Source organism: Macrosteles quadrilineatus, unplaced genomic scaffold (genome assembly GCF_028750875.1).
Source record: "Macrosteles quadrilineatus isolate MER2022 unplaced genomic scaffold, UCM_ALF_1.0 Scaffold_4__1_contigs__length_99947679, whole genome shotgun sequence".
Classification (NCBI taxonomy): Eukaryota; Metazoa; Arthropoda; class Insecta; order Hemiptera; family Cicadellidae; genus Macrosteles; species Macrosteles quadrilineatus.
In genome coordinates this window covers 27,247,368-27,269,827 of record NW_026542597.1, presented here as the reverse complement: position 1 = coordinate 27,269,827, position 22,460 = coordinate 27,247,368, and the positions used below count along the sequence as shown (strand labels likewise).

Here is a 22,460-nt window from a genome sequence, read left to right as displayed (position 1 = left end):
ATGATTTTAGTTTTTAAAAATTCGGTCACTATTTTTCAACTTTGAAATTTCTTACGAAACACCCTATATTTGATCATGTTTTCGGATAGAACATGCGATTTAAAAACGTTTTTATTCTAGACATTTTTTCGATAAACCGTTTAGGAGTTTCAGCCTATGGAAAAATGACTTCCGGTGTACATTTTACATCATGTAGCTCCTAAACGAGTAGGTTTAGCGAAAATGCAAAGAGTAAATAAGTCTTAAAATTGCATCCACATCCAAAAAAGACCATAAAATTCGTTAAAAACATTTTCTATTATTTAAAAAATGACGGCTATTTTAAAAAATGGCGGCAAACTTGAAAAGTGGAAAACTGTGTATTTTATGGTATTTTTGGAATGTAAATGCAATTCTAAGACTTATTTACTCTTCGCAATGTAAAAGATTACATAAAAAAAATTATCCTGTCTACAAATATGATAATATATTTTGAAAAGCCTTATTGTTTAGAAAAAAGTAAAAGTACTCAAGATAAAACCTTATTTTGTTCAAGTTTTTGCATATTTAAGAAAATAAATGATTTTCTATATGAATGTCATATCATAATAATTGCGAAGTATTAATAAATTAGACAGATAACATATTCCTGTAAAGAAATGATAAGCACCACCGTGCAACCTACGGTAATAACTACTTCCAAATTTGCTAAATGGATGAACATATCCAGGGAAATCAAGAATAAATCAACACTTATGATACATTCAATAACTTTTTATGAATAATGTTAAGCTTTGAAGCGGAAAATGCCTCGTACCCACTTGCCAATTCTTGTAAATGTATGTCTTCTGTAGGGCTCAGGCTCAGGATTACGCCTATGATTGTGTAGAAGGATCAGAAAGAATTCTGTAACACAAACACTGATGTTAAATGCTGATTGGGAAATATTTACTTACATTGTCATAATCATCGATAACAGAGGCCAGGGGAAAAACCTCTCCTCTGTCAGAGGAAAAAATGAAGGGTAATTTCTCCACCCTAAGTGTTTAATCTGGTTGGTTTAATCAGATTTTTACAACCCTTTTCTGTGAATATAGTCTTTCGTTCCACCCTTATAGTAGTAATGAAAGATAATCATGTTAGAGCAGTTTTAGTTTTCATTTGAACCTGACTTTCAAATTAAATGGTGGAGCGTGATTATACAGTTAACTGTATAAATAATATTTTCCCAAACTATACTAAACTATGTAAAGAAGTAGGTTCAGGGCTCTTTATAGGAGAAAAATGTTGGTTTAGCGAATTTCCCATACAGGGAATAAGCTTTTACCGTAGGTTTCTTTGTAAGACCTAGACAAGGGACCGATTTTTCTTTTTCGTTTTGAGGTCCCCAGAGGCCAAAAACACAATCCGTTCAAATTCATATATGTATATGACTGTTAGTGCGATAACTAGTCGAGCAACAATGATCAGATTTTGATGAAATTTGGTACAAACTTTTAAACCTACGTTTATTCGAAAGAGTTCGCGAACCAGCATAATTAGACTATGGGGACGGGGGTTTATTGGGGGTTTTATGTGGTAAAAATAGATTTTACCTACGACCGTTTTTTAAAGTAGCCATTTCAGTCCAGTTCTTAGAATTGAAAAGTTTCACTTTACAGCTGTTTACTTTCATATCCGCATAGTTTCATTTCATATCCGCATAGTTTTCTCTTATCCACACAGGTAACGGACCAATGAGGTTCAAGTATTGAGAGAAAAGAATTAAAATTGTAATGCTTCGAACGTCAACTAATCAGCTGATCAGCTGATCAGTTGACCAATTTAATTGTTGATCCGACTTGTTCATGTTGATACTCGCGTATTCTTAATTAAGTTGGTGGAAGTCCAAAAATAAATTAAATATTTGCCGAATTGTACCTGATACAATATTATTTATGGTAAGAATGCTGCTAGCAATGTAATATTTTACGAAGTTTAACAAACACGTAATTACAGGAAATCAGCTGATTATACAACAAGTCGTTGCATCACTTTCAGTGGCAATGACAATACACGAAAACCTAACCTCTCTAAAAAGTTATCATTAGTGATTGTTAGTAATTAAATCCAAATTGATAGTAATTAAAAAACGGTCGTAGGTAAAGTAGTGTACGCAACTCGCGTTAATAGTCTTTACGACACTCGTAGAAGTTTTTAAGGCACTCGCCAAGGCTCGTGCCTTAAATTTTCTACTCGTGTCGTAAAGACTCACTTAACGCAATCGTTGCGTAAACTACTATTTCCCATTTTTGACCCTGAGATAAAAAATGAAATAATTTTGTATATCGCAGCGTTGTTGTATGCGCAACGGTTATGGAAATGGTAAAAAAATGTAAATTTAAAATTCCCATATTATTCTTATAAAGAATAAATAAACTGTAGTAGTTTGCTTGTTTATAGATATATATTTTAATAAAATTTGACAATTTTGTTTATTTCATACTAAGCTATAAAAATTTCAATAAAAAACAAAAAAAAAACACACACATACCTAAATATCTTTCCTGTGGCAGCAAACCTAAGTACTCACTAAAATTAATGTTATTATACATAAATAAATAATAAGGAAATAAATCTGACAATTTTAGGGAATATTTTAGTAGAAATCCAGCCGGGTAAATGGAAATCCGCCTAGTCTAAATAATCTATTGAGTTAGTCTACAGTTAGTCATCCCTTGAGTTAATCTATTTCTAGAACATATTTTCGAAAATCCAGTGGTGCTTTCTAACTTTCTTTGTAACGGTTAAAATGTGAATTGCAATTTAAAAGCTGATTTTTTAGTTCAACCATCCAGATTGCAAACAAGATGCAAAACAGTTTATGGAAATAGATTTTCAAATAGCTAAAATCTTTTATGATTTTGACCTAATTGAGAAAGGTGAATAACGTGGTTTGGATCTATAAAATCAACCCATTTAAATTCCAATTATCAGATTTATTGTAAATTTGTAGTTTTATTTACCTAATAACTGTTTTAAACAAACATAATCTTTGAAAGGTAAAAAAGTATTGCATTGGATTTATTTTCCCTAATTTAAAGAAGTTTTGAGCCATATAAAAATGCACAGTCTGTACACGGACCACCTTGTATAATATAATTTCAATAATGCATGTTAAGGGTAACAGCAACAAACGTGGTTATCAACTCAAGTATATCACCAATATGATCTCTTTGCATTATCTATCTATATATTAATAGGCAAGCATGTTTCTTTAAAACCTTTTTTCTCAGCTCGTGTGCATCGTAGGTAAAATCTACGCATACCGTTAGAAAGCTATTTTCCTGTAGGTGTGCAGAATCCCTTTATAAATTTAAATAGGCTCAAAGATAAGCACGAAAAATGAATTTAAAAATTTGAAAAAATTAACATAGATCTTATGCGTTGCCATGGCGACGAAATAACAACGAAATATAAACAGAAAATCAAAACAAATGGAAGAAACTCCAATCACATGTCTTATTTACAGTGTGGGGTGAAAATAGATAAGTGAGTACAGTACATTAGATATTTTTGGTCGAGTTTCGACCACTGGACGACCTCTCGTTGTCATTAATAGAAAGAGCATTTTTGAAGAAAAACATTGCAAAACCAAGCATTGATGTATGCATCTGAGTTTTCATTCAAATTGTTGATATCAATAATCCTTATTCCTGGAGAATATAAGTTGAATCCATCTTTGCAGACTCAGTCGGTCCCCTGTGGTGACAAAAGAAGGTGCACTGTGATGAGTTCTTGTTGGTCCACTACTCAAGTTATATCATACACAAGATTGTGGTTACGAAAAAAATGAGTAGTTTACACTTTCCATAAAACTATATAAAACCTTAGAAACTGAAAGCTATCGAACACTTTTACCTCTTCGGCTTATCTTCCCGTCCCCGTCCTTGTCTGCATCCTCGAGCATTCTTTGGATTTCATCATCGGTCAAATTTTTATTTATTCTATGCACAAATTGTTTTAATTCTCCATGATCAATCATCTCGTCACCGTTTTTATCGGCAAGTGGAAACGCTTCATCAACATTTTCTTTGACTTGTTCCCAAGTAGGTCCATAAAACTGTTTCATCAACTCAGATACACTGAGCTCCCCGTTCCCTGTGTTCAAAATTACTGTTAATTTATTTATCAATTTGAGTTGCTCGGTAAAATACTATACTGAGTTGCAGGCCAGAGTGAGGCAGAACCAGTGGTGAACCAGTCACCCGGACAGGAAATTGACAGAGGTTGAAGCCAACAAAATCAAGGGGGAGCTGTCCAGACGGGCCATTCGTGGCAAAGACGTCAGGATAAGCAGCTGCCATCTTGAAGGCGGATGCCTAGTATTCGGCTGTACTAACGCAACCACAAAGGACTGGCTGGTCAAACAGGTTCAGGAGCTGAGCCCCTTTGAGGGCAGCTCGCTGAAGCTTGCCCCAGCCAAAGACCTTGTGAAAGCTGTGAAGGTATCAGTGTTTGTTCCCACCACAACGGGGGCAACAACCAAGAAGGACGTGATGCAGGGCAATAAGCTGCACCTTGACACACCAACACACCCCTTGTACATTAAATGACCTTGACACAGACCACTGGGCGGTCGTTGGGGGAAACTCAAACCCTAGCGGACAATTCCTGGTCATAATAATTGACGAAAACTCCCTGCAGAAGCTGAAGTCTCTTGCGATACGCCCATTCCTGGGCTGCGAGAGGGTAACCTTCAGGTTGCATGGGAGCAAGGATCCCCACAAGTAGAGGATGGTTGCGGTGCTCCAGATAAATCTCCAACACAGCAAGGCGGCTACGGCTACGCTTTGCCAGAAAATTCTTGCCGACCGCATAGGCGTGGCTCTGATCCAGGAGCCATGGACCGCAGGAGGCAGAATCATGGGGATGGGCACCGCAAAAGGTGAGTTGATATACTAGGGTGGTCTACCGTTACACTTTAGACGCATAAATGAGCGAAGCATTATTTAAAGATAGTCAATGGCTTAAAGCAGCTAACACCCTACAATATGTTCCCTTTCAACAGATTCACCGTTTGTTTGCCCGATATTATTTAAATTCTAAAGAATGACAAATTTATCTGATAGTTCATACTGTACCTTTGTAGTGAAACTGGCCATCCTGACCATTTGCTTGTACTTTGTAAATGGGCATAGCAGGATGTACTCGTGCAATCAACATTTGTTCTACAATCGTCAGGGACGTCAGGTCAGTTAATTCGTTCGGGACACTTGACACATCCATATTATTTAACGCCGTGAATTTAGTTGCATTTGAACGACAACGCGAACAAATCGGTGATTGGTTTGAAGCTGTTAGTTGTTGGCGATGACAGTTAGTGCAAGTGTAAAATTTGTGTGAATCTAATTTATGTTGGAATTGATTAGCTAACTGCCTATCATTTAAAGCTTCTTCCGCCACTGCTTCATCTGGTTCTTCTTGTTCACGACGCCACTCTCTTACAATATTTGCATTATTGGTGCGACGGCCAATATTACGACGTGGCCTTTGAGGCATGCTCAAAACAAATATAGCAAAACTACTTGTTCCATTGATAAACTGTTACTTTCCAACTTTAGCTATGATGAAAGTAAACATTGAAATGTAAACAAAACAGTTACAAACAATTAACATATGTTTATCTTATTAAAATGAAACGAGATAAACCCATCTTGTTTGTGAGTTTGTGTATGTTTGTGTGTATGTGTGTGTGTGTGTGTGTGTTGCTCAATCACGCATACACTACTGGACGGATTGGGCTGAACTTTGGCATGATGATAGCTCACATTCCCGATTAACATTAAAGCATATTCTTATCTCAAAAACCCTTTCGGGCTCCGCCCCAGTGGCTCTGTAGTTCCCCATGTTAATCTTATGATTTTTCATATTTAAAAGGAATTAATGAATCTTAACAGCTGTTTCAATTAAACAAGTTGGTTCTGTTCTATGATGTTCAATAGCATATAAGTTAAAAGGATTACCAACAGGGTGCAGCACTATTATTTGTTTTTTTTTTATTTATGACAACAGCTAATTTCCAACCAAAAGGTGAGTGAGCGTAGCGAACGAACTTCAACCTGGAGGCGAGTTAGCGTAGCGAACGAGCTAATCTGAAGGCAAGTGAGCGCAGCGAACGAGCTCCAACCTAAAGGTGAGTGAGCGTAGCGAACGAACTTCAACCAGGACGTGAATGAGCCATGCGAATACTTATGAAGTTAAACGGGGCGAAGCCCGCGGGTACAGCTAGTATGTCATAAACCCAATATAATTTTTCTTTCAACTTACATTAAAATAGCCTAACAAGCAAAATTGCGTGACCCGTAAAATAAAATCCAGAAGGAAATTTGCAAATATCTTTTTACCAAAACATTGTGCTCAGTATTCTTTAGCTGTTGGCCAAATTTCATATCAATTGGTCAAGCCATTACATTCTGATGCTCTTACAAAGAAGTTACAAAGTGAGGGAAAGTGAGCTTCGCTCAATGATACTGACAGTGACAAACCTAGAGCTTGCATTTTTGTCAGTAGAAATATTAAGACACTGAGAGTCACTAATCTCTGTTCTAGGGATTGTGCCGTGACCGAGGTATACGGGCAGATGGGTGACGGTAACGTCAGAATCCTGCTTGCCTCAGTATACCTGCCATATGACTCACAGGAACCACCACCGACCAGAGAAATGAGGATGGTTGTCGAATATGGAGCCAGGGAAAAACACCTGCTGTTGGGCTGCAATGCCAATGCCCATCATGTGGCCTGGGGCAGCAGCAACGTCAATGAGAGAGGTGAGAGCTTGTTAAGTTTTGTAGCTGAATCTAACTTAGTTATACTTTATAAGGGATCCAAACCAACCTTTAGACAGAGGAGAGGGGTGGTACTAAGGGAAGAGGTTTTGGACATAACCTTGGCCAGTAATTATGCGGCGACAAAGGTTGTAAAATGGGGGGTATCTGATGATCACTCAGCGTCAGATCACAGCTACATTGAATTCACTATAGGTTCGATCTGTACAAAAGAGACCTATAGGAACGTGAGAAGGACAGACTGGAACCAGTATCGTGAGGTGCTAGGGGACAGACTAAGACAATTAAAAGACACAGAAGGGCATGGGGTGGAGAGTATGGCGAATTCTCTAAATGCGGCCATACTAAGCTCATACCAAGAAGCGTGCCCGGAGACTGTAAAGAACATGTCCAGGCAAGCCTGCTGGTGGAATAGTGGGTTAGAAGCTCTGAGGAGGAAGGTTCGCAGACTGTATAATGTAGCAAAGCGTACAAGAAATTGGAACAACTACTCAAAGATGCTCACTGTTTACAATAGGACAATTAGAAGAGCTAAGAAAGAGTCATGGAGAGAATTCTGTCAGAACATGGAGAGTGTTTCTGAATGTGCAAAGGTTCATAGGGTACTAGCTCGAGGTCAAGCTAATCCTTTAGGAACAATGCTTAAGGAGGATGGCACATACACAGACGGCCCAGAAGAAGTGCTGGAGAGCCTTTTGAGCGCTCACTTCCCAGGATCCTTGCAACCGCAGAGCACAGTCCAGGAGGAGATAGAAAGAGAGACTAGGGTGCGAACGGCAAGAGAAGATTGGGCCTGCGCTAGGGCTGTGATTACCTATAACGGTATCAAATGGGCTCTTAGGGCATTTCAACCATTTAAAGCTCCTGGTACCGATGGCATCTATCCTGGGTTTTTGCAGGAAGGTGGAGTTATACCAACAGCATGGAGGACCTCGAGGGTGGTATTCATACCGAAGCCCGGAAGGGACACATATGCTGTGCCCAAGGCTTTCAGACCAATCAGCCTTACATCGTTTCTCCTGAAGACAATGGAGAAATTAGTGGATAGACGAATAAAGGATAGGGTCCTGGTAAGCCATCCTTTGCATCCGAACCAACATGCCTATCAGAAGGGAAAGTCATGCGAAACAGCCTTGCATGCGCTGGTTAGTAAGATTGAAAGTGCTATATCGAACAAGGAAATAGCGGTGGCTGCATTTCTTGATATAGAATGAGCTTTTGACAACACTAGTACTCGCTCTATTGTATCAAAGCTGGTGTCAAGAAATGTGGAAAGCACTGTAGTGAGGTGGATAGGCAACGTGCTCGAAAGTAGGAGAGCGCAAGCTTCTCTGTGTGGGACGGTGAGAGAGGTCAAGGCCCAAAGAGGGTGTCCAAAGGGTGGCGTCTTGTCACCAAATCTGTGGAACCTGGTGGTTGACGATCTCCTGTCCGAGCTCAATGCACAGGGCATGTACGCTCAAGGATATGCTGACGATATTGTTGTACTAATAAGAGGAAAATTTATGAACACTTGCCTGGAACTCATGCAGAGGGCATTGTCCATAGTGGAGAGGTGGTGTAACCAGGAAGGTCTGAGGGTCAATCCAATGAAGACTGTAATGGTACCATTTACAAGGAAGAGAAATGTTGATATTGCTAGAGTACCAACTCTCTTCGGTAATCAGATCCAGGTTAAGAGGGAGTTCAAGTACCTAGGAATAAGGCTGGACGACAAGCTCACCTGGAACAGCACATATAACGCAACGCTCTCAGACCACACTTATGATGATGAGGCGGGCTGTTGGGAAGACCTGGGGTCTAAGTCCACAAATGACTAACTGGCTATACACTAGGGTTGCAAGACCGATGATGGTGTATGGCTCGGTGGTCTGGTGGACCAAGGTAATGCAAGCTACCGCTGTAAAGAGACTACAAAAGATCCAGCGAGTGGCATGCCTTAGCATCACAGGAGCCATGAGAGGCACTCCAACTGCAGCCCTGGAAGTAGTGCTAAACCTGCCACCTCTCGACATCATTGTGAAAGGAGAGGCAAGGATGGCAGCCTACAGAATGGCTTGCAGTGGCAACTGGAAGTATAATGCCTCCAGTGAGCACACAAGAATTGTAGACAAGGTGCAAATGAACTCCTTGGAAATGCTACCAGACAGGATGGTGAAGATCACAGATCTAGAAAAACCATACAATGTCAACATTGTTGACAGGGATGCCTGGGATAAGGGTGAACCTGAACACATGAAAAGGGGGATCACCCCCCATGGTATACGGATGGCTCGAAAAAGCCAACGGGCACGGGGGCTGGAATACATGGAGTCAGATCCAAGGCACAGTTCTGCGTAAGTTTGGGAAAAATGGCCACTGTATTCCAGGCAGAAGTGGTTGTCCTGTCTGAGTGTGCGAGAGTGTGTTTGAAGCGCGGTCTTATAGGCCACACTATATACATGAACTCAGACAGCAAAGCAGCACTAATGGCACTTGACAGTTTCGACTTTACCTCCAAGGCTGTATGGGACTGTCATCAAGCCATGAAAGCCCTGGGAAAGACCAACAGGATCATCCTTAGTTGGGTTCCAGGACACAAAGGTATTGCTGGAAATGAGGGAGCTGATAAGTGGGCAAACAAAGGAGCTGAAAGCCCGCTCATGGGTCCAGAGCCGACGTGTGGCATTGCTTACAGCACAGCACGGAGAGCTGTTCGCCAGTTAATGGGCATAGAACATCGAAGGAACTGGGAAAGAACAGAAGGAAATGTACAGTCAAAGAGAATGCTGAAGGCACCACACACACAGGTGCGATAGCGGCAGAAGCCCTTGGGCTGAATAGGAAGACCCTGCGGAAGGTGGTTGGCTTTATTAGCGGCCATTGGGTATTCCGTGGACATTTACACAAGATGGGAATTCAAGTTGAAAGCCTCTTATGTAGGAAATGTGGAGAGGAGGAGGAGACAGCATTCCACGTGATATTTATGTGCCCAGCCCTACAAGGTATGCGCATGAGATCCCTTGGCCTATCGACTGGAGATCAAAGGGAAGAACGGGTCACCATAGTCAAAAGGATCTCACGGTTCACAAAGGACCTGGGATTTGACAAAGAATGAGGACCTGTGAATGAGGGTGCACAATAAGCTGTTCTAGCTTCGATGCAATCCCATGGTTACTTAAAGCCTGGCCCTCTATTAAAAAAAAAGTCAACCGCACTAATAGTATCATCCCTTGAGTCTACTGTGCGTTCTTGGAGCTGTCGATCAGCCGGTGACCTGGCCAGTGAGTCATACTTCTAGCTCCACTATCTCTGAGCAATATTTCTTAATTGAAGAAAATATACATATCTGATCGTATTAGTAGATGTATTTTATCTACTGTTTTATTGTATCAATCTTCTATAAGGACTCAGATCACCTTGAGTAAAATATTGCATCCGCATATAGAAGATTGTAACAAATTTGACGCTTCAGGTATCTATAAAATAAGTTGTAAGACGGGATCAATCCCCGGCACATCCACTAAACATTTATTCTCTCGTAACTCTCTCGTGAAATGCCACTGGCGTTGAAAAAAAAAACTTTAATTAAACGTTTCAAAAACCATGTCTTCTCTGCTTGGAGAAACAGCAAACTGGAAAGATCAAATGTCGCACAACACTTGTTACAAAATGGCCACTTCGGGAAAATTGAAGAAGATGTATGTATTTTAAAGAATTGCAAAGAAGGACATGTGTGAAGAATGCTTGGGAAGAATTGTATATTTACAAGGGGAAATTTTAAAATAGAAATAAGATGAACAAGTAAATTTTGACTCCAGTTGTACCTATAGAAACTTACTGGCCGGTACTTCCGGTATCCAATAATATATAAGGGACGCTATTTTTGATTCTTGTCATTCGCCTATTGGGTCTGATGATGATTGGAGTGTCCAATCGACATCGATCACCTCTTACCAACTTTCATATGTATTTTTCCTACAGTCACCCGACAAAGTTGGCTTCCTTGTACTGTTTATAGTACAGAAAACTGCTAATTGCTGCATATTTATACTTTGTCGTACGGTTTATGTTTTGTCGTGCGGTTTATACTTTGGCGCACATAAGGATTTCAACGAAACAACAAAAAACAGCGTGGTTCTATTATGCACGTAATCCGTGTACGTTTGGCAACACTTAAAGATAATAATACTATGAGCAGCTGATTGATTAGCTAACTGCCTATCATTTAAAGCTTCTTCCGCCACTGCTTCATCTGGTTCTTCTTGTTCACGACGCCACTCTCTTACAATATTTGCATTATTGGTGCGATGGCCAATATTACGACGTGGCCTTTGAGGCATGCTCAAAACAAATATAGCAAAACTACTTGTTCCATTGATAAACTGTTACTTTCCAACTTTAGCTATGATGAAAGTAAACATTGAAAAATAACAACAGTGAGTAACAAATAATAAATACAAACTCTTAGATAACAATAACCTAGCCAGTAAATGCAATAAAATATTTAGTGTGTAACAGTAATAAATATGTCCTTTGATAACAATGACCTAACCAACAAATATCATATAAAATGAAACATGCAAATAGACAATAATCACTTTCAGGTAAATACAACAGCTACAAATTTCAGACTGTCCGATTTGCAGGGAATCACTGTAGTAGCCTCTGGACTTCTTTCTTGAAGGAGTTGGCCGAGACGCCGAAGAAGTTCAGTCGAGGAGCAAAAATGCTGCCAAGTCTTAGCAGTCTTGAAGTGCCATGGTGATAAGCGTAGTAGCAGGACTCGAACCTTCTCCGGAAGATGGTCCCGGAACGTGTTCCTCTAGGAATTGTGAAGTCAATGCCGGACAAGAGAGCAGGGCAGTCCATGAGACCATTCAACAGCTTGTAGAGAAAGAAGAGGTCAAGATTAGTTCTACTTAACTGGAGTGGTTTGAGATCAAAAAGCTCTTGACCTCTCTGATAGGCGTTTCGATGTAGTCAAAGCCAATCCTACATCCCAGCAGTCTGAGAAAACGGATTTGGATCTTGTTCAGCATATCTTGATGTCCGAGTTGATACGGTGACCATAGAATGGATCCGTACTCCATAATTGGTCGGACTAGAGTTTTGTACAGAATAACAAGTAGTCTTGGTGAGTTGAAATCCCTTGTAGATCTCATAATGAACCCAAAACAAGAGAGGATGCTCTGTTAACTATGTAATTCAAGTGCTTTTCCGGACTGAGGGTAGAAGTCATTACTATCCCCAGGTCCTTGGACTCATCAACTCTTCTCAGGTCAGAGCCATTAATCGAGTAGTCATGGAGAACTTTTAAACGTTTTTAAAACATTCCTACGATCTTAATAAACAAGAAAATAAATTTAAAGCATTTTTTAGGCGTGGAAACCACTTCAAATTACAAAAACATACGGAACTATTTTCTCAAGTCGCGGAGCACATTGCTTGCCGAGGAAAAAATAGCGGAGTGATACGGACCGGTGACTACTTTCTCTAGGGCACCTATTTGTGTTGTCAGCTGAACCTAAAAACGTGTTGTATAGTGTTTGAAAGACTAATTATTTATATGCTTTATAGTGACTGTAGGAAAAATATGATGTGTAACACAAGTGCAAAAGACCTTTGCTGCACTCGAGATCATTCGAGTAAAAATTGCTCTCGTGTGCAGCAAAGTGCCACTTTGCTCACTAGTTACACAAATAACTATAGCGTCTTGTCAATCAACATTATAAGTGTAAATATATTATTACTAGTGTTATTAGACGTACATCTTTTTTTCAGACAAAAAATTCATCTTCTAATCATTAGATGCATTAAAAAAACACTATTATCGAGTAGTGCGCACAACTTAATAATGCTATTACTAATACATAAACTGATTTTGAAAGTGACACAATTTGGTGTATTTTTAACCAGCTATGAGTATAGAATGGAGCGAGTTTTAATGTATGTAAAGGTAACGTCCCTGCATACCTTTGCACAATCACTGGGATCTTACCGTCTGTATCAGCCACCCTGATCATTTCTTTAACTTCATCGTTAGTGACTTCTATTTTAAAACGATCTAAGCAATGTTTCAGCTCATCGACTGTGATTTGTCCACTACCGTCCTTGTCCATAAAGATCAATGTCATTAAAAATTCGTCTTTATGATCTTCAGCCAATTCATGGGGCTGAAAAAAACCAAACGCATTTATTGCCAAATACTTTGTAACGTTTTGTTAAAAGATAAAATTATTTAATTTTTGTGTAGTCTTGAATCACTTAACATATAAATAAAAATATAAAAGGTGATTATAACATATTCGTGTACCTCCTGAAGGGTGACGATTTTTCTGTGACTATGTCGCCTTCTTCAGATTGTTTCAAGAGTATCAATCTTCTCTCATATTTTACATTTTTTATTCTGTTTTTTTTATTTAAATTCATTTAACGTTGACCAACCACGTAACCAACTGACGTCACCCAATTTAAATGGCGTGACCAAGGCCTTCTCAGCTAAAAAATCCTTAATCTAATAAACTTAAATTTAAATAACTTAACCTGGGATCTGTTAAAGTTATCTTTGACTTATTTTAAACTAGCTGTAACCCGCGGGCTTTGCCCCGTTTAACTTCTTAATTTTCAAGATTATCTCGTTCGCATGGCTCAATCACGTCCTGGTTGAAGTTTGTTCGCTACGCTCACTCACCTTTAGGTTGGAGCTCGTTCGCTGCGCTCACTTGCCTTCCGGTTAGCTCGTTCGCTACGCTAACTCGCCTCCAGGTTGAAGTTCGTTCGCTACGCTCACTCACCTTTTGGTTGCAAATTAGCTGTTGTCATAAATGTAAAAGAAATAATAGTGCTGCACGCTGTTGGTAATCCTTGTAACTTTAATGCTGATTGAACATCATAGAACAGAACTAACTTGTTTAATTGAAACAGCTGTTAAGATTCAATAATTCCATTTCTCATAAGGTTAACATGGGAAACTCCAGAGCCACTGGGGCGGAGCCCGAAAGGATTTTTGAAATAAGAATATGCCTATATGTTAATCGGGAATGTGAGCTATCATCATGCAAAATTTCAGCCCAATCCGACCAGTATTTTTCGCGTTCACTTGTCACAAACATACATCCATACATCCATACATCTATACATCCAAACTTTCTCATTTATAATATTAGTAGGATGTCTCGTTTTAATGATGCCAATTCCGGCGATTCGTCTGAGAGCCTTGTTGTACTAATCATACAAATTGTTCTGCCCGTGCTTGGCAACGGGGCAAAAATACATTCTCGGGAAAAAACGGGGGAAAAATGCGATCTCTAAAATTCAGTGTAAAACTAGCTATTTACGTTAACAAGTGTAGTAAGAGCGTTTTTACATCACTGCATAATTCACCTAAGTTATGTAAACACGCTCTTGCGTAACGTGTAACTTACAAGATTTTACCTGGCCCGAAAATATACAGGGGGTTACGCACAATATTCTTCATGCTCCCACAATATACAGGAAAGGGTGTAAGTTAATCTACAATATATAAACTGGTTTGTTTTTAAGTGAACTCTTTTTATTGATTACAATTAAATACAGGATATTTTTACTTGGAAACACAACATTTAAAACATAACATTAACTTTTCACTCATCTTCTAACAGTAATGTTATTTTACAAACAAAAGCTAGGTTAGGGAAATACTCTAAAGCATAACAATAACATTCAAGAGTGAAGTAAAGAAGTTGTTTACATCACGCAGGTAAATTATGCTCGCTTCCGCTCGTTGCACAACATTCACCTGCGTGATGTAAAGACGCTCTTACTACACTTGTAAGGTAAATAGCTATAAATACACTCACCATGTAGGTGTTTCATGCAGTTAAAACTACTGTCAACAAAATTCTAATTACGTAAAAAATGAAATTGAATGTAGAAATTGTTTTACTACTTTGGCAAAGAAATAACAACGGAAATCGTAAACACAGACAAAAGAAATGAAATAAGTATAAAAGTTGTATGGCTACTAGCCTAGTTGTACATTAGAGCCAGTGACGTCACTTTTCATGTTGTTCGTATCCTTATATACAGGGTGTCCCACGGAAGGTGTCTCAAATTGATTACGGAAAAACGGCTTAACTTGCAAGGATGAAATAAAATTATTTCCCGCTAAATAAACCCCAAGGAATAACGTGAACAATTTTTTAAAACTTTTTTCCGATACAGGGTGCGCCAAAAACTGAGAATCACTAGTACGAATCTTGGAATTTTCAAATGTAAACATATGTCATGTTATACACAATTTTAAAGATATTTAATAGACAAAAATTTTGGCAAAAACAGAAACTGATTATCTTTTTCCGTTTCAAAATGACACTGTCGTAGTAGCAGTTCATTTGGAAAAAAATCTATATTTTTAATACTCTGTGTTTCCTATACCGATGCACTAAGCTCTTCTCCAGTTGAATTTTCTTGCTCGTTATGAAATCAGCTTTACTGTAATTTGCTACAAGTAACGGGTTTTTTTTATAATAAAAATTCCTCAAAAAATATTATTGCAAATGCCCATTGTTCAAAATTTTCAAATAGCAACAACATTATGTCAAGTGGCACATCATTTTATTGTTTTTTTTTATATATTTTTAATAACTTTGTGATTCACACTTACTTCGTATCTCTTTTAGTTTTTGTGTAAATAACAAAAAAACCTAATTTTCCTATATCAAATGCATCGTTAAGCAGTTTTTCCGTAATCAATTTGAGACACCTTACGTGGAACCTCCTGTATCCTGTATCGTGAAGGCGATTTCTACGAAACACTACTCCTCCGTTAATAATGGACGGATTTTTACAAACGATGTTTCAAAATTAAGTATTTTTTGTGTAGACGCCCCCTTTCACCAATTCCTGTAATAAACGTCCTCGGGTTTTGCCCCACAAGCCATCTTCATAACACATGATACACAAAAGAGCAAAAGCGTTCTTTTTCAGAGTGAGTTCATTGCCAGTTTCGATAACTGGAGTGTACTATATCTTTGAGTTGACTCTTATTTATTTATTTCACGCCACCGGCAAAATCATTATACATAACAATACAACTAAAGATGGCTAGGTACTATTCACATACTCAAAAATGAACGAATACTGAGTGCTACATGTGGTGTCTGATGACTCTTTAAGTCATCAGACATTATGACTGTTATTAGTTTTCAAATAACTCCTGTAATACTTTGCAATTGCTCAAATTCGAGCATACGACTATTATATTATTCGTGTATACGACTATATTTCTAACTTGTCTGTACTTTTAGCATAAACTAACCAACACAAGAAGACTTTTCTTCTTATTGTAAAATCTGAAGCATATATAAAACATACCCTCTTCTGAAGGTGGTTTAAATTATGTGTGCTTCAAGTTGGTGATGTTGAACACTGGCCTCGACAACATTTTCTTTCTTTGATTTTAGAGTGGATTATAAGATTTTTGCTTTACTGTTTGCTTTTAAACCCAAAAAGGCTATTATTTATAATTAGATAAATCTTTTGCTAAATTAGCTATGAAATAACTGCAATGCAAAGAAACCAACTTGAAAATTGTCTTCAAATGATATATGAGAAAGACAAATCAATGAGTAGGTTTAATATATGCTATTAGTATCCTGTTTAAATTATCATAGGTAAACAATAATTCGGGAAAAAGCTTATGGCAGATTTAGGTGCTCTGTGTTGTAAAGTCAATAATATATTATATACTTCATTTAAATAATAAAAAAAATTAACTTAAATAATAAAAGTGCGCGCATGTAACGGTTTACAGGTGTGTGGAAAACAAGTTCAATATTAATGAATATAATTATGGTTTATTAGCTTAGCCTGTTATTTACCTTAACATCAAACTCGTTTGCCTGAATCGTGTTTATGTCCAATAGAACCTAAAACCCCAGTAGAAAGATTAAGAACTCATAATAACGGTATAAATACAAACACACAAATGCCTTGCTGTATTAACACACATAACAATTAATTACATTAACATTTTATAACTTATTTATTCATTACTTAGCACATACTTGAAAATATGCAAAAAATTAGTGTCTCCATTCTCTTACTATATACACTTGATTAATTAGAATATAATAGAATATTTGTTTATTTTCTCTTTCAGATCGGATACATATAATACACAGGTCACAATTTGTAAAAATAAATAAATAAATTTGAATAAATTCACATTAATAAAAAGATACAAAACTAATAAAGTTGATTACGACTATAACGGTTTTGAATAATTATGCTATTTCAGTCCGTTGCTCTCACCAGGCTGACATAGGCTATGACGAATTCAGAAAACAAAAATAAATAATCTTAAACATGAAAAGAACATCTGCTATGTACAATAAGCGTGACCTACAAATTTTAACGTAGAGAAAATAAATAGAGCCTCTATAATAGGCAAAGCCTGTAATTGAGGTTCCGTGAAACCGTAATTGAAAGGAATCGTATTTTGAGCAATTGAAAGGAATATATTGAATATATTCTCACGAAATATAACAGTTCATTGACTAACTTGCTGAAAATTTTATCCTATTAGTTAAAAATAAACGGAAAGTAACTTAGTGGAATTACTAGTTGTTTCTAGATATTTAAGATGTACAATTTTTAATAACAGTTTTATTTTAATTGGTACAAATTATAACTATGAAACGTTTGTAAAATGTGTCATACCTGTCACCACGTATGTATACAATTTTAAGTCAATTTAGTACATAAGCCTATCAGTGCTACCTATATTGTACTCGAGTAGCCTAATTCATTTTCACCACCTACATAAATTAAAAAAATGTATTTTATATGACAAAAGTGGTGTGAATGAATTTTCATTCTAAATTTGATTCAATTTTATGTGGTCGAGATAAAATATTAAGCTAAAAGAAACATACATTTCCCTTCCGAGGCTCCTTCCCGTTGCACAACACGGATATAGCAGCTCGTATGTGCATGAAACGTTTAACGATTAGTGTTTCTAAACTCCAAGGGCGTGAAAAATGAAAAAAAGCCTGGATCTAGGTCTTGCCGTGCCACCTAAACTAATAGCTAAACTAGGTAATAGGGTAATAGCTAAACTAATCACCTAAACAACCTAGCATTTATTAACAACATTGTTTTCTGTGATGATTGCTACTAAAAATTGGCTAATCTAAATAAAAGAATATAAAACAATAGTATAATACCGTACCTTAGTCTTATTTATTTATCTGATTCAGCAGCAAAAACTCGCTTATTCAGAATAAATACGTTGAATACTTATAGTATGAATACCAAATATTCGGAATATTGAATAAATTAATCGTATAGTACTTACAATAAAGAAAATCGTAGTTATAACTTCCATGATGAGTTTGCAATGATGTGAGTGAAACCCAGCTCAGCATTCTAGTACATATGGCGCAAACATATAATTAAATTAAGTTACGACCTTGATGGATTGATTAAGAACTCAAATGCCATACTTTCGATGGTTTGGAAAATTAAAAATGTAGTAGTTTTATCTTAATACGGCACGGTTTTGTAAAATAATGGTCTTTCCAAGTACTTCAATAATATATATGATATGTTACTTCAATATATTGTATATAATATAATTATTTTATACAGGGTGTTTTTTTAAAAACTTGCATCTTTATTTATGTAAAAACCGCAATAGATAGAAATATGCAGTTTGCGGGAATCATCTATTGACGTAGGGGGCCCAATTTTTTTTTAATTCAACGTTACATTCACATTCCCCCCCCCCTTTCCCCCCTGCCACCAACTTAATTTTTTTAAATAGCAAGGTGCCCCTTGTGACATATCAAATGAAAGAGCATGAAAAAAGAAAATGTTTGATGAACAAAAATTTTAAATCGGTTCATAAATTTGTGAGATATTCCCCCCCTCCCTTTCCCCTACCCATAACTTTTTTTTTTTAATAGCAAGGTACCCCTTGGGACATATCAAATGAAAAATAAATTTCACCAAACATTTTCTTTTTTCATGCTTTTTCATTTGATATGTTACAAGGGGTAACATGCTATTAAAAAAAATAAGTTCCGGGGAAGGGGGGGGGATATCTCACAAATTTATAAACCCATTTTCAATTTTTTTTCATCAAATCTTTTCTTTTTTCATGCTCTTGCATTTAAAATGTCACAAGGGGTACCTTGCTATTTTAAAAAAATGAGTTGGGGGCAGGGGGAAAAGGGGGGGGGAATGTGAATGTAACGTTGAATTAAAAAAATTGGGCCCCCTACGTCAATAGATGATTCCCGCAAACTGCATATTTCTATCTATTGCGGTTTTTACATAAATAAAGATGCAAGTTAAAAAAAAAAACACCCTGTATAAATATAAAACATATTATATTACTTCAATTTAAAAATATCTTTAATCACAAACAACAGTTGACAAATAATTTGGAAGAATGAAAACCAAATGCATGTTAATGAATTGTTAGATACCTCATTTTTTCATTTTTACCTTTACAATCTATAAGACATACTGGAATATACAGGATGTCCCACGGAAGGTGTCTCAAATTGAATACGGAAAACGGCTTAACATACAAGGATGAAATAAAATTATTTCCCACCAAATCGACCCAAAGGAATAACGTAAAAATATTTTTAACTTTTTCAGATACAGGGTGGGCCAAAAACACCCTTGTTGTTATTTCGTTACCAAAATGGCAACCCATAAGACCAATTTAATTTTTTTTTAGTTTTAAATTATTTGTTTTGCTCATTTTTTAGTCTATTTTAATTTATAAAGGGATTCTGCACATCTACAGGAAAATATCTTTAATTTGGAACCAATTGCGTGTTATTCGGTCCATTAGTATGGTCAGGCTAGCTGTCATAATTTTTGCAAGATCCTTGCACGTATCTTGAAATGAATAATAAAGACTAACTATGATAAATGCTTGACTAGATCAGCCTGGATGGGCTATAACGTGTATACGGAATGTATTATACAGAATACAAAAGAAAGTTACAGAATGTACCAACAAATAGACTGCTACATTTCCCCGCCAAATCATTCAGGTGTTACGGGGTTGCGCGGGAGAGGCTTGTCATCCTGTTTCTGCTAGAAGCGGCCCGGCCTCCAGCCGCGGAGGAAGACCGTCTTAGTTTAGTGTTAAGACCGTATTGGTTAGTGGTTTTGTGCCATGTTTATACATATACAAAATAGTGTTTGTTATAGTGTTTTAATAAGTGAATCACCTCGTGGAAATTACCAGTAAAATGTAAGCTCTTAATTTATGTTCTATACCCTTACTCTTAAGTGTCAGTTAAATTTAGGGATTACTCATATTTTTAGTATATTCGAATATTTAACGAAGTTACATAAGAAACAGAACAGCCAGTGTTACCATAAATATCGAATAGGTATTGTAAATATGTAACATAATTTCACAAAATTTTATTACAACATACTAAACTTGTAGATTGTATTGTATATAGGCCAGAAAATTAATAAAAGAAAAGGGAAACATATATTTATTTGCAGATGGTAATTATTATTGAAATCTTGGTTTACACATGCTTACACTCACAGAGTAGATTTAGCTATAGGGAACTAGCTAAAATTCAAATGAAATATTCATAACCTCATAATCAGTTTTGGTATTACCATCTAATCATCATCAATGTATAAAATATATAAACATACTCCTGTGACCATTTATACAAAAAATATTTAGGTACCCTCAGGTCCCTTTGAAAAAAATAATAAAAGACAAAAATTTGAAAATGGACGAACTTAGAAAAAACATCTCCACTTTGTCAAACTGTAAGTCATCTGAGTTGTTACTAGAGTGATCATTTTTGTTTGATTATTTTATACTGTTTCATACTAAAAAATGTATTTCCTATGGAAATAGCTTAGATATAATTGTTTGGAAATTCTTATAGATAATTTTACGTGCAGTTACTAAACACAATTACCAATTACTCACAAAGATGTCGAATTAAGCGGATAGAGTAATTCTATAAAACATCACTGGTCTACTCTCTATTGGAATGTGGAAAACACATATTCATATTCGAATTTGATCAAACTTTTTCTATTCTTCTTTCAAATTCCAAGAAGCAAGGCCTAAGTCCCGAACTGTTACTGCTAGGCCAGGCCTAGACAGACGCTGCATAATCACATTAGCCTAAAGCCATTTTTGATTGGTGAGGGTTGAACCCGGGACCTCCGGTACCTATGCCCCACGCTCTACAACTAGATTCAATCCAGTTATGTACATAGCTCCAAATCCAAACCTGGGATTAAAATTATCTCCAGCAATTTATCTGTGCAACTGCGTTTCCTACAATAATATTTGGTAAATGTATAACACATCTCACCTCGAACAGTTACATGATAAAATGAAGGCATTCAACATTACGTAACCGGTTCGGAAACGTCAAGCGCTTCAAGCAAGGATGATTGCGAACGTTCGCGGTCTTTGCATATCTTCTGATTATGCAAATGGAATGTCAAGCATGCTTTAGCCTCAATCAATTGACTCGAGGAATGTATTCGAGGTGTTAGAAGCTCAGATTATCTAGCTGCAACGGAATTCATCTGGGAAATGCTTTTACGGATTTATATATCACCTTGTTCTTGCGACTAAGTGTTTTTGTTCATATTCAAAGTGATCCTGTGAATTAATTGTCTATCACGTTTCTTGCAAACCTTTTCTCATATCAGCTCGTGTGCATCGCAGGGAAAATCTACACAAAACTTACTGTTAGAAAGATATTTTCGCGTAGATGAGCAGAATCCCTTTATAAACTAAAATAGGCTAAGAAATAATAAAAAAAATATTTTAAAACCAAAAAATTAACGTTCCAATGGGTTGCCATTTTGGTGATAAAATAACAACGAAATATAAACAGAAAATCGAAACAAATTGAAGAAATTCCAATCACATGTTTTATTTACAGCGTGGGGTGAAAACAATTAAGTCTGTACAATACATATTTTTGGTTGAGTCTTCGGCCACTGGACGAACTCTAGTACGTTGTAATCATTACCAGTATCTTTGCATCCTTCTGATTCTCAAGGGTTAGATGTTTGATAATGCAGAGTACAAGAAACTATGTCTTCGAAGCAAAAAATAAGTACTTCAAATGGTTGTATTTACAGTTTATAAAAACTGAGTTTTGACACGAATATGTCCTTTGATACAACCAGCTATGTTTGGTCCGATAAAACAGTGAATTAAAAGGTGTTATTCGTAAACAGAGAATATAGTTCAGTATTACACATCTCATGAAAACATAAATGCCCTGCGATATGACAAAAATTAAATGTAATACAGTTAAAAGAAAAAAGTCCAATACCTCGTATATACATAACGCATACACGTATACGAAATATATAGGGTAAATATTGTATTTTTGGCAAAGATAATTTAACGCTTATTTAGTATTTTATTCATAAAGTAAGCAATTACAATTGTCCAACAAAATGAGGTGTCCGAATTCAAGCAAGTGGGTTATATACATGTTTGGTCATTTTGTAATAGTAAAATAAATTCTCAAATCGTAAGTGAATACAGATAAAAAAGTTAAATCTTCAACTGTGCTTTAATTTTTTTTAAGCAGACGGTGTAAATTATCTTTGGTTTCATTGACGGACAACAATATTAACAATAAAAACAATAATTAA

The 22,460-nt window shown here is 36.6% G+C and overlaps 1 protein-coding gene across 1 annotated transcript; it reads right to left on the bottom strand.

The window, feature by feature from the left end:
• Window positions 1-766: 766 nt before the first annotated feature.
• LOC128992820 (uncharacterized) lies at window positions 767-18,211 on the bottom strand. The gene is made up of 5 exons (XM_054416562.1): window positions 18,127-18,211; window positions 16,649-16,696; window positions 12,787-12,961; window positions 3,880-4,119; window positions 767-885 (listed from the first exon to the last, which is right to left on the bottom strand). The coding sequence occupies exons 1-5, from the start codon at window positions 18,154-18,156 to the stop codon at window positions 767-769; spliced, it is 612 nt and encodes a 203-aa protein (XP_054272537.1). The 5' UTR covers window positions 18,157-18,211.
• Between the last annotated feature and the right edge of the window lie 4,249 nt (window positions 18,212-22,460).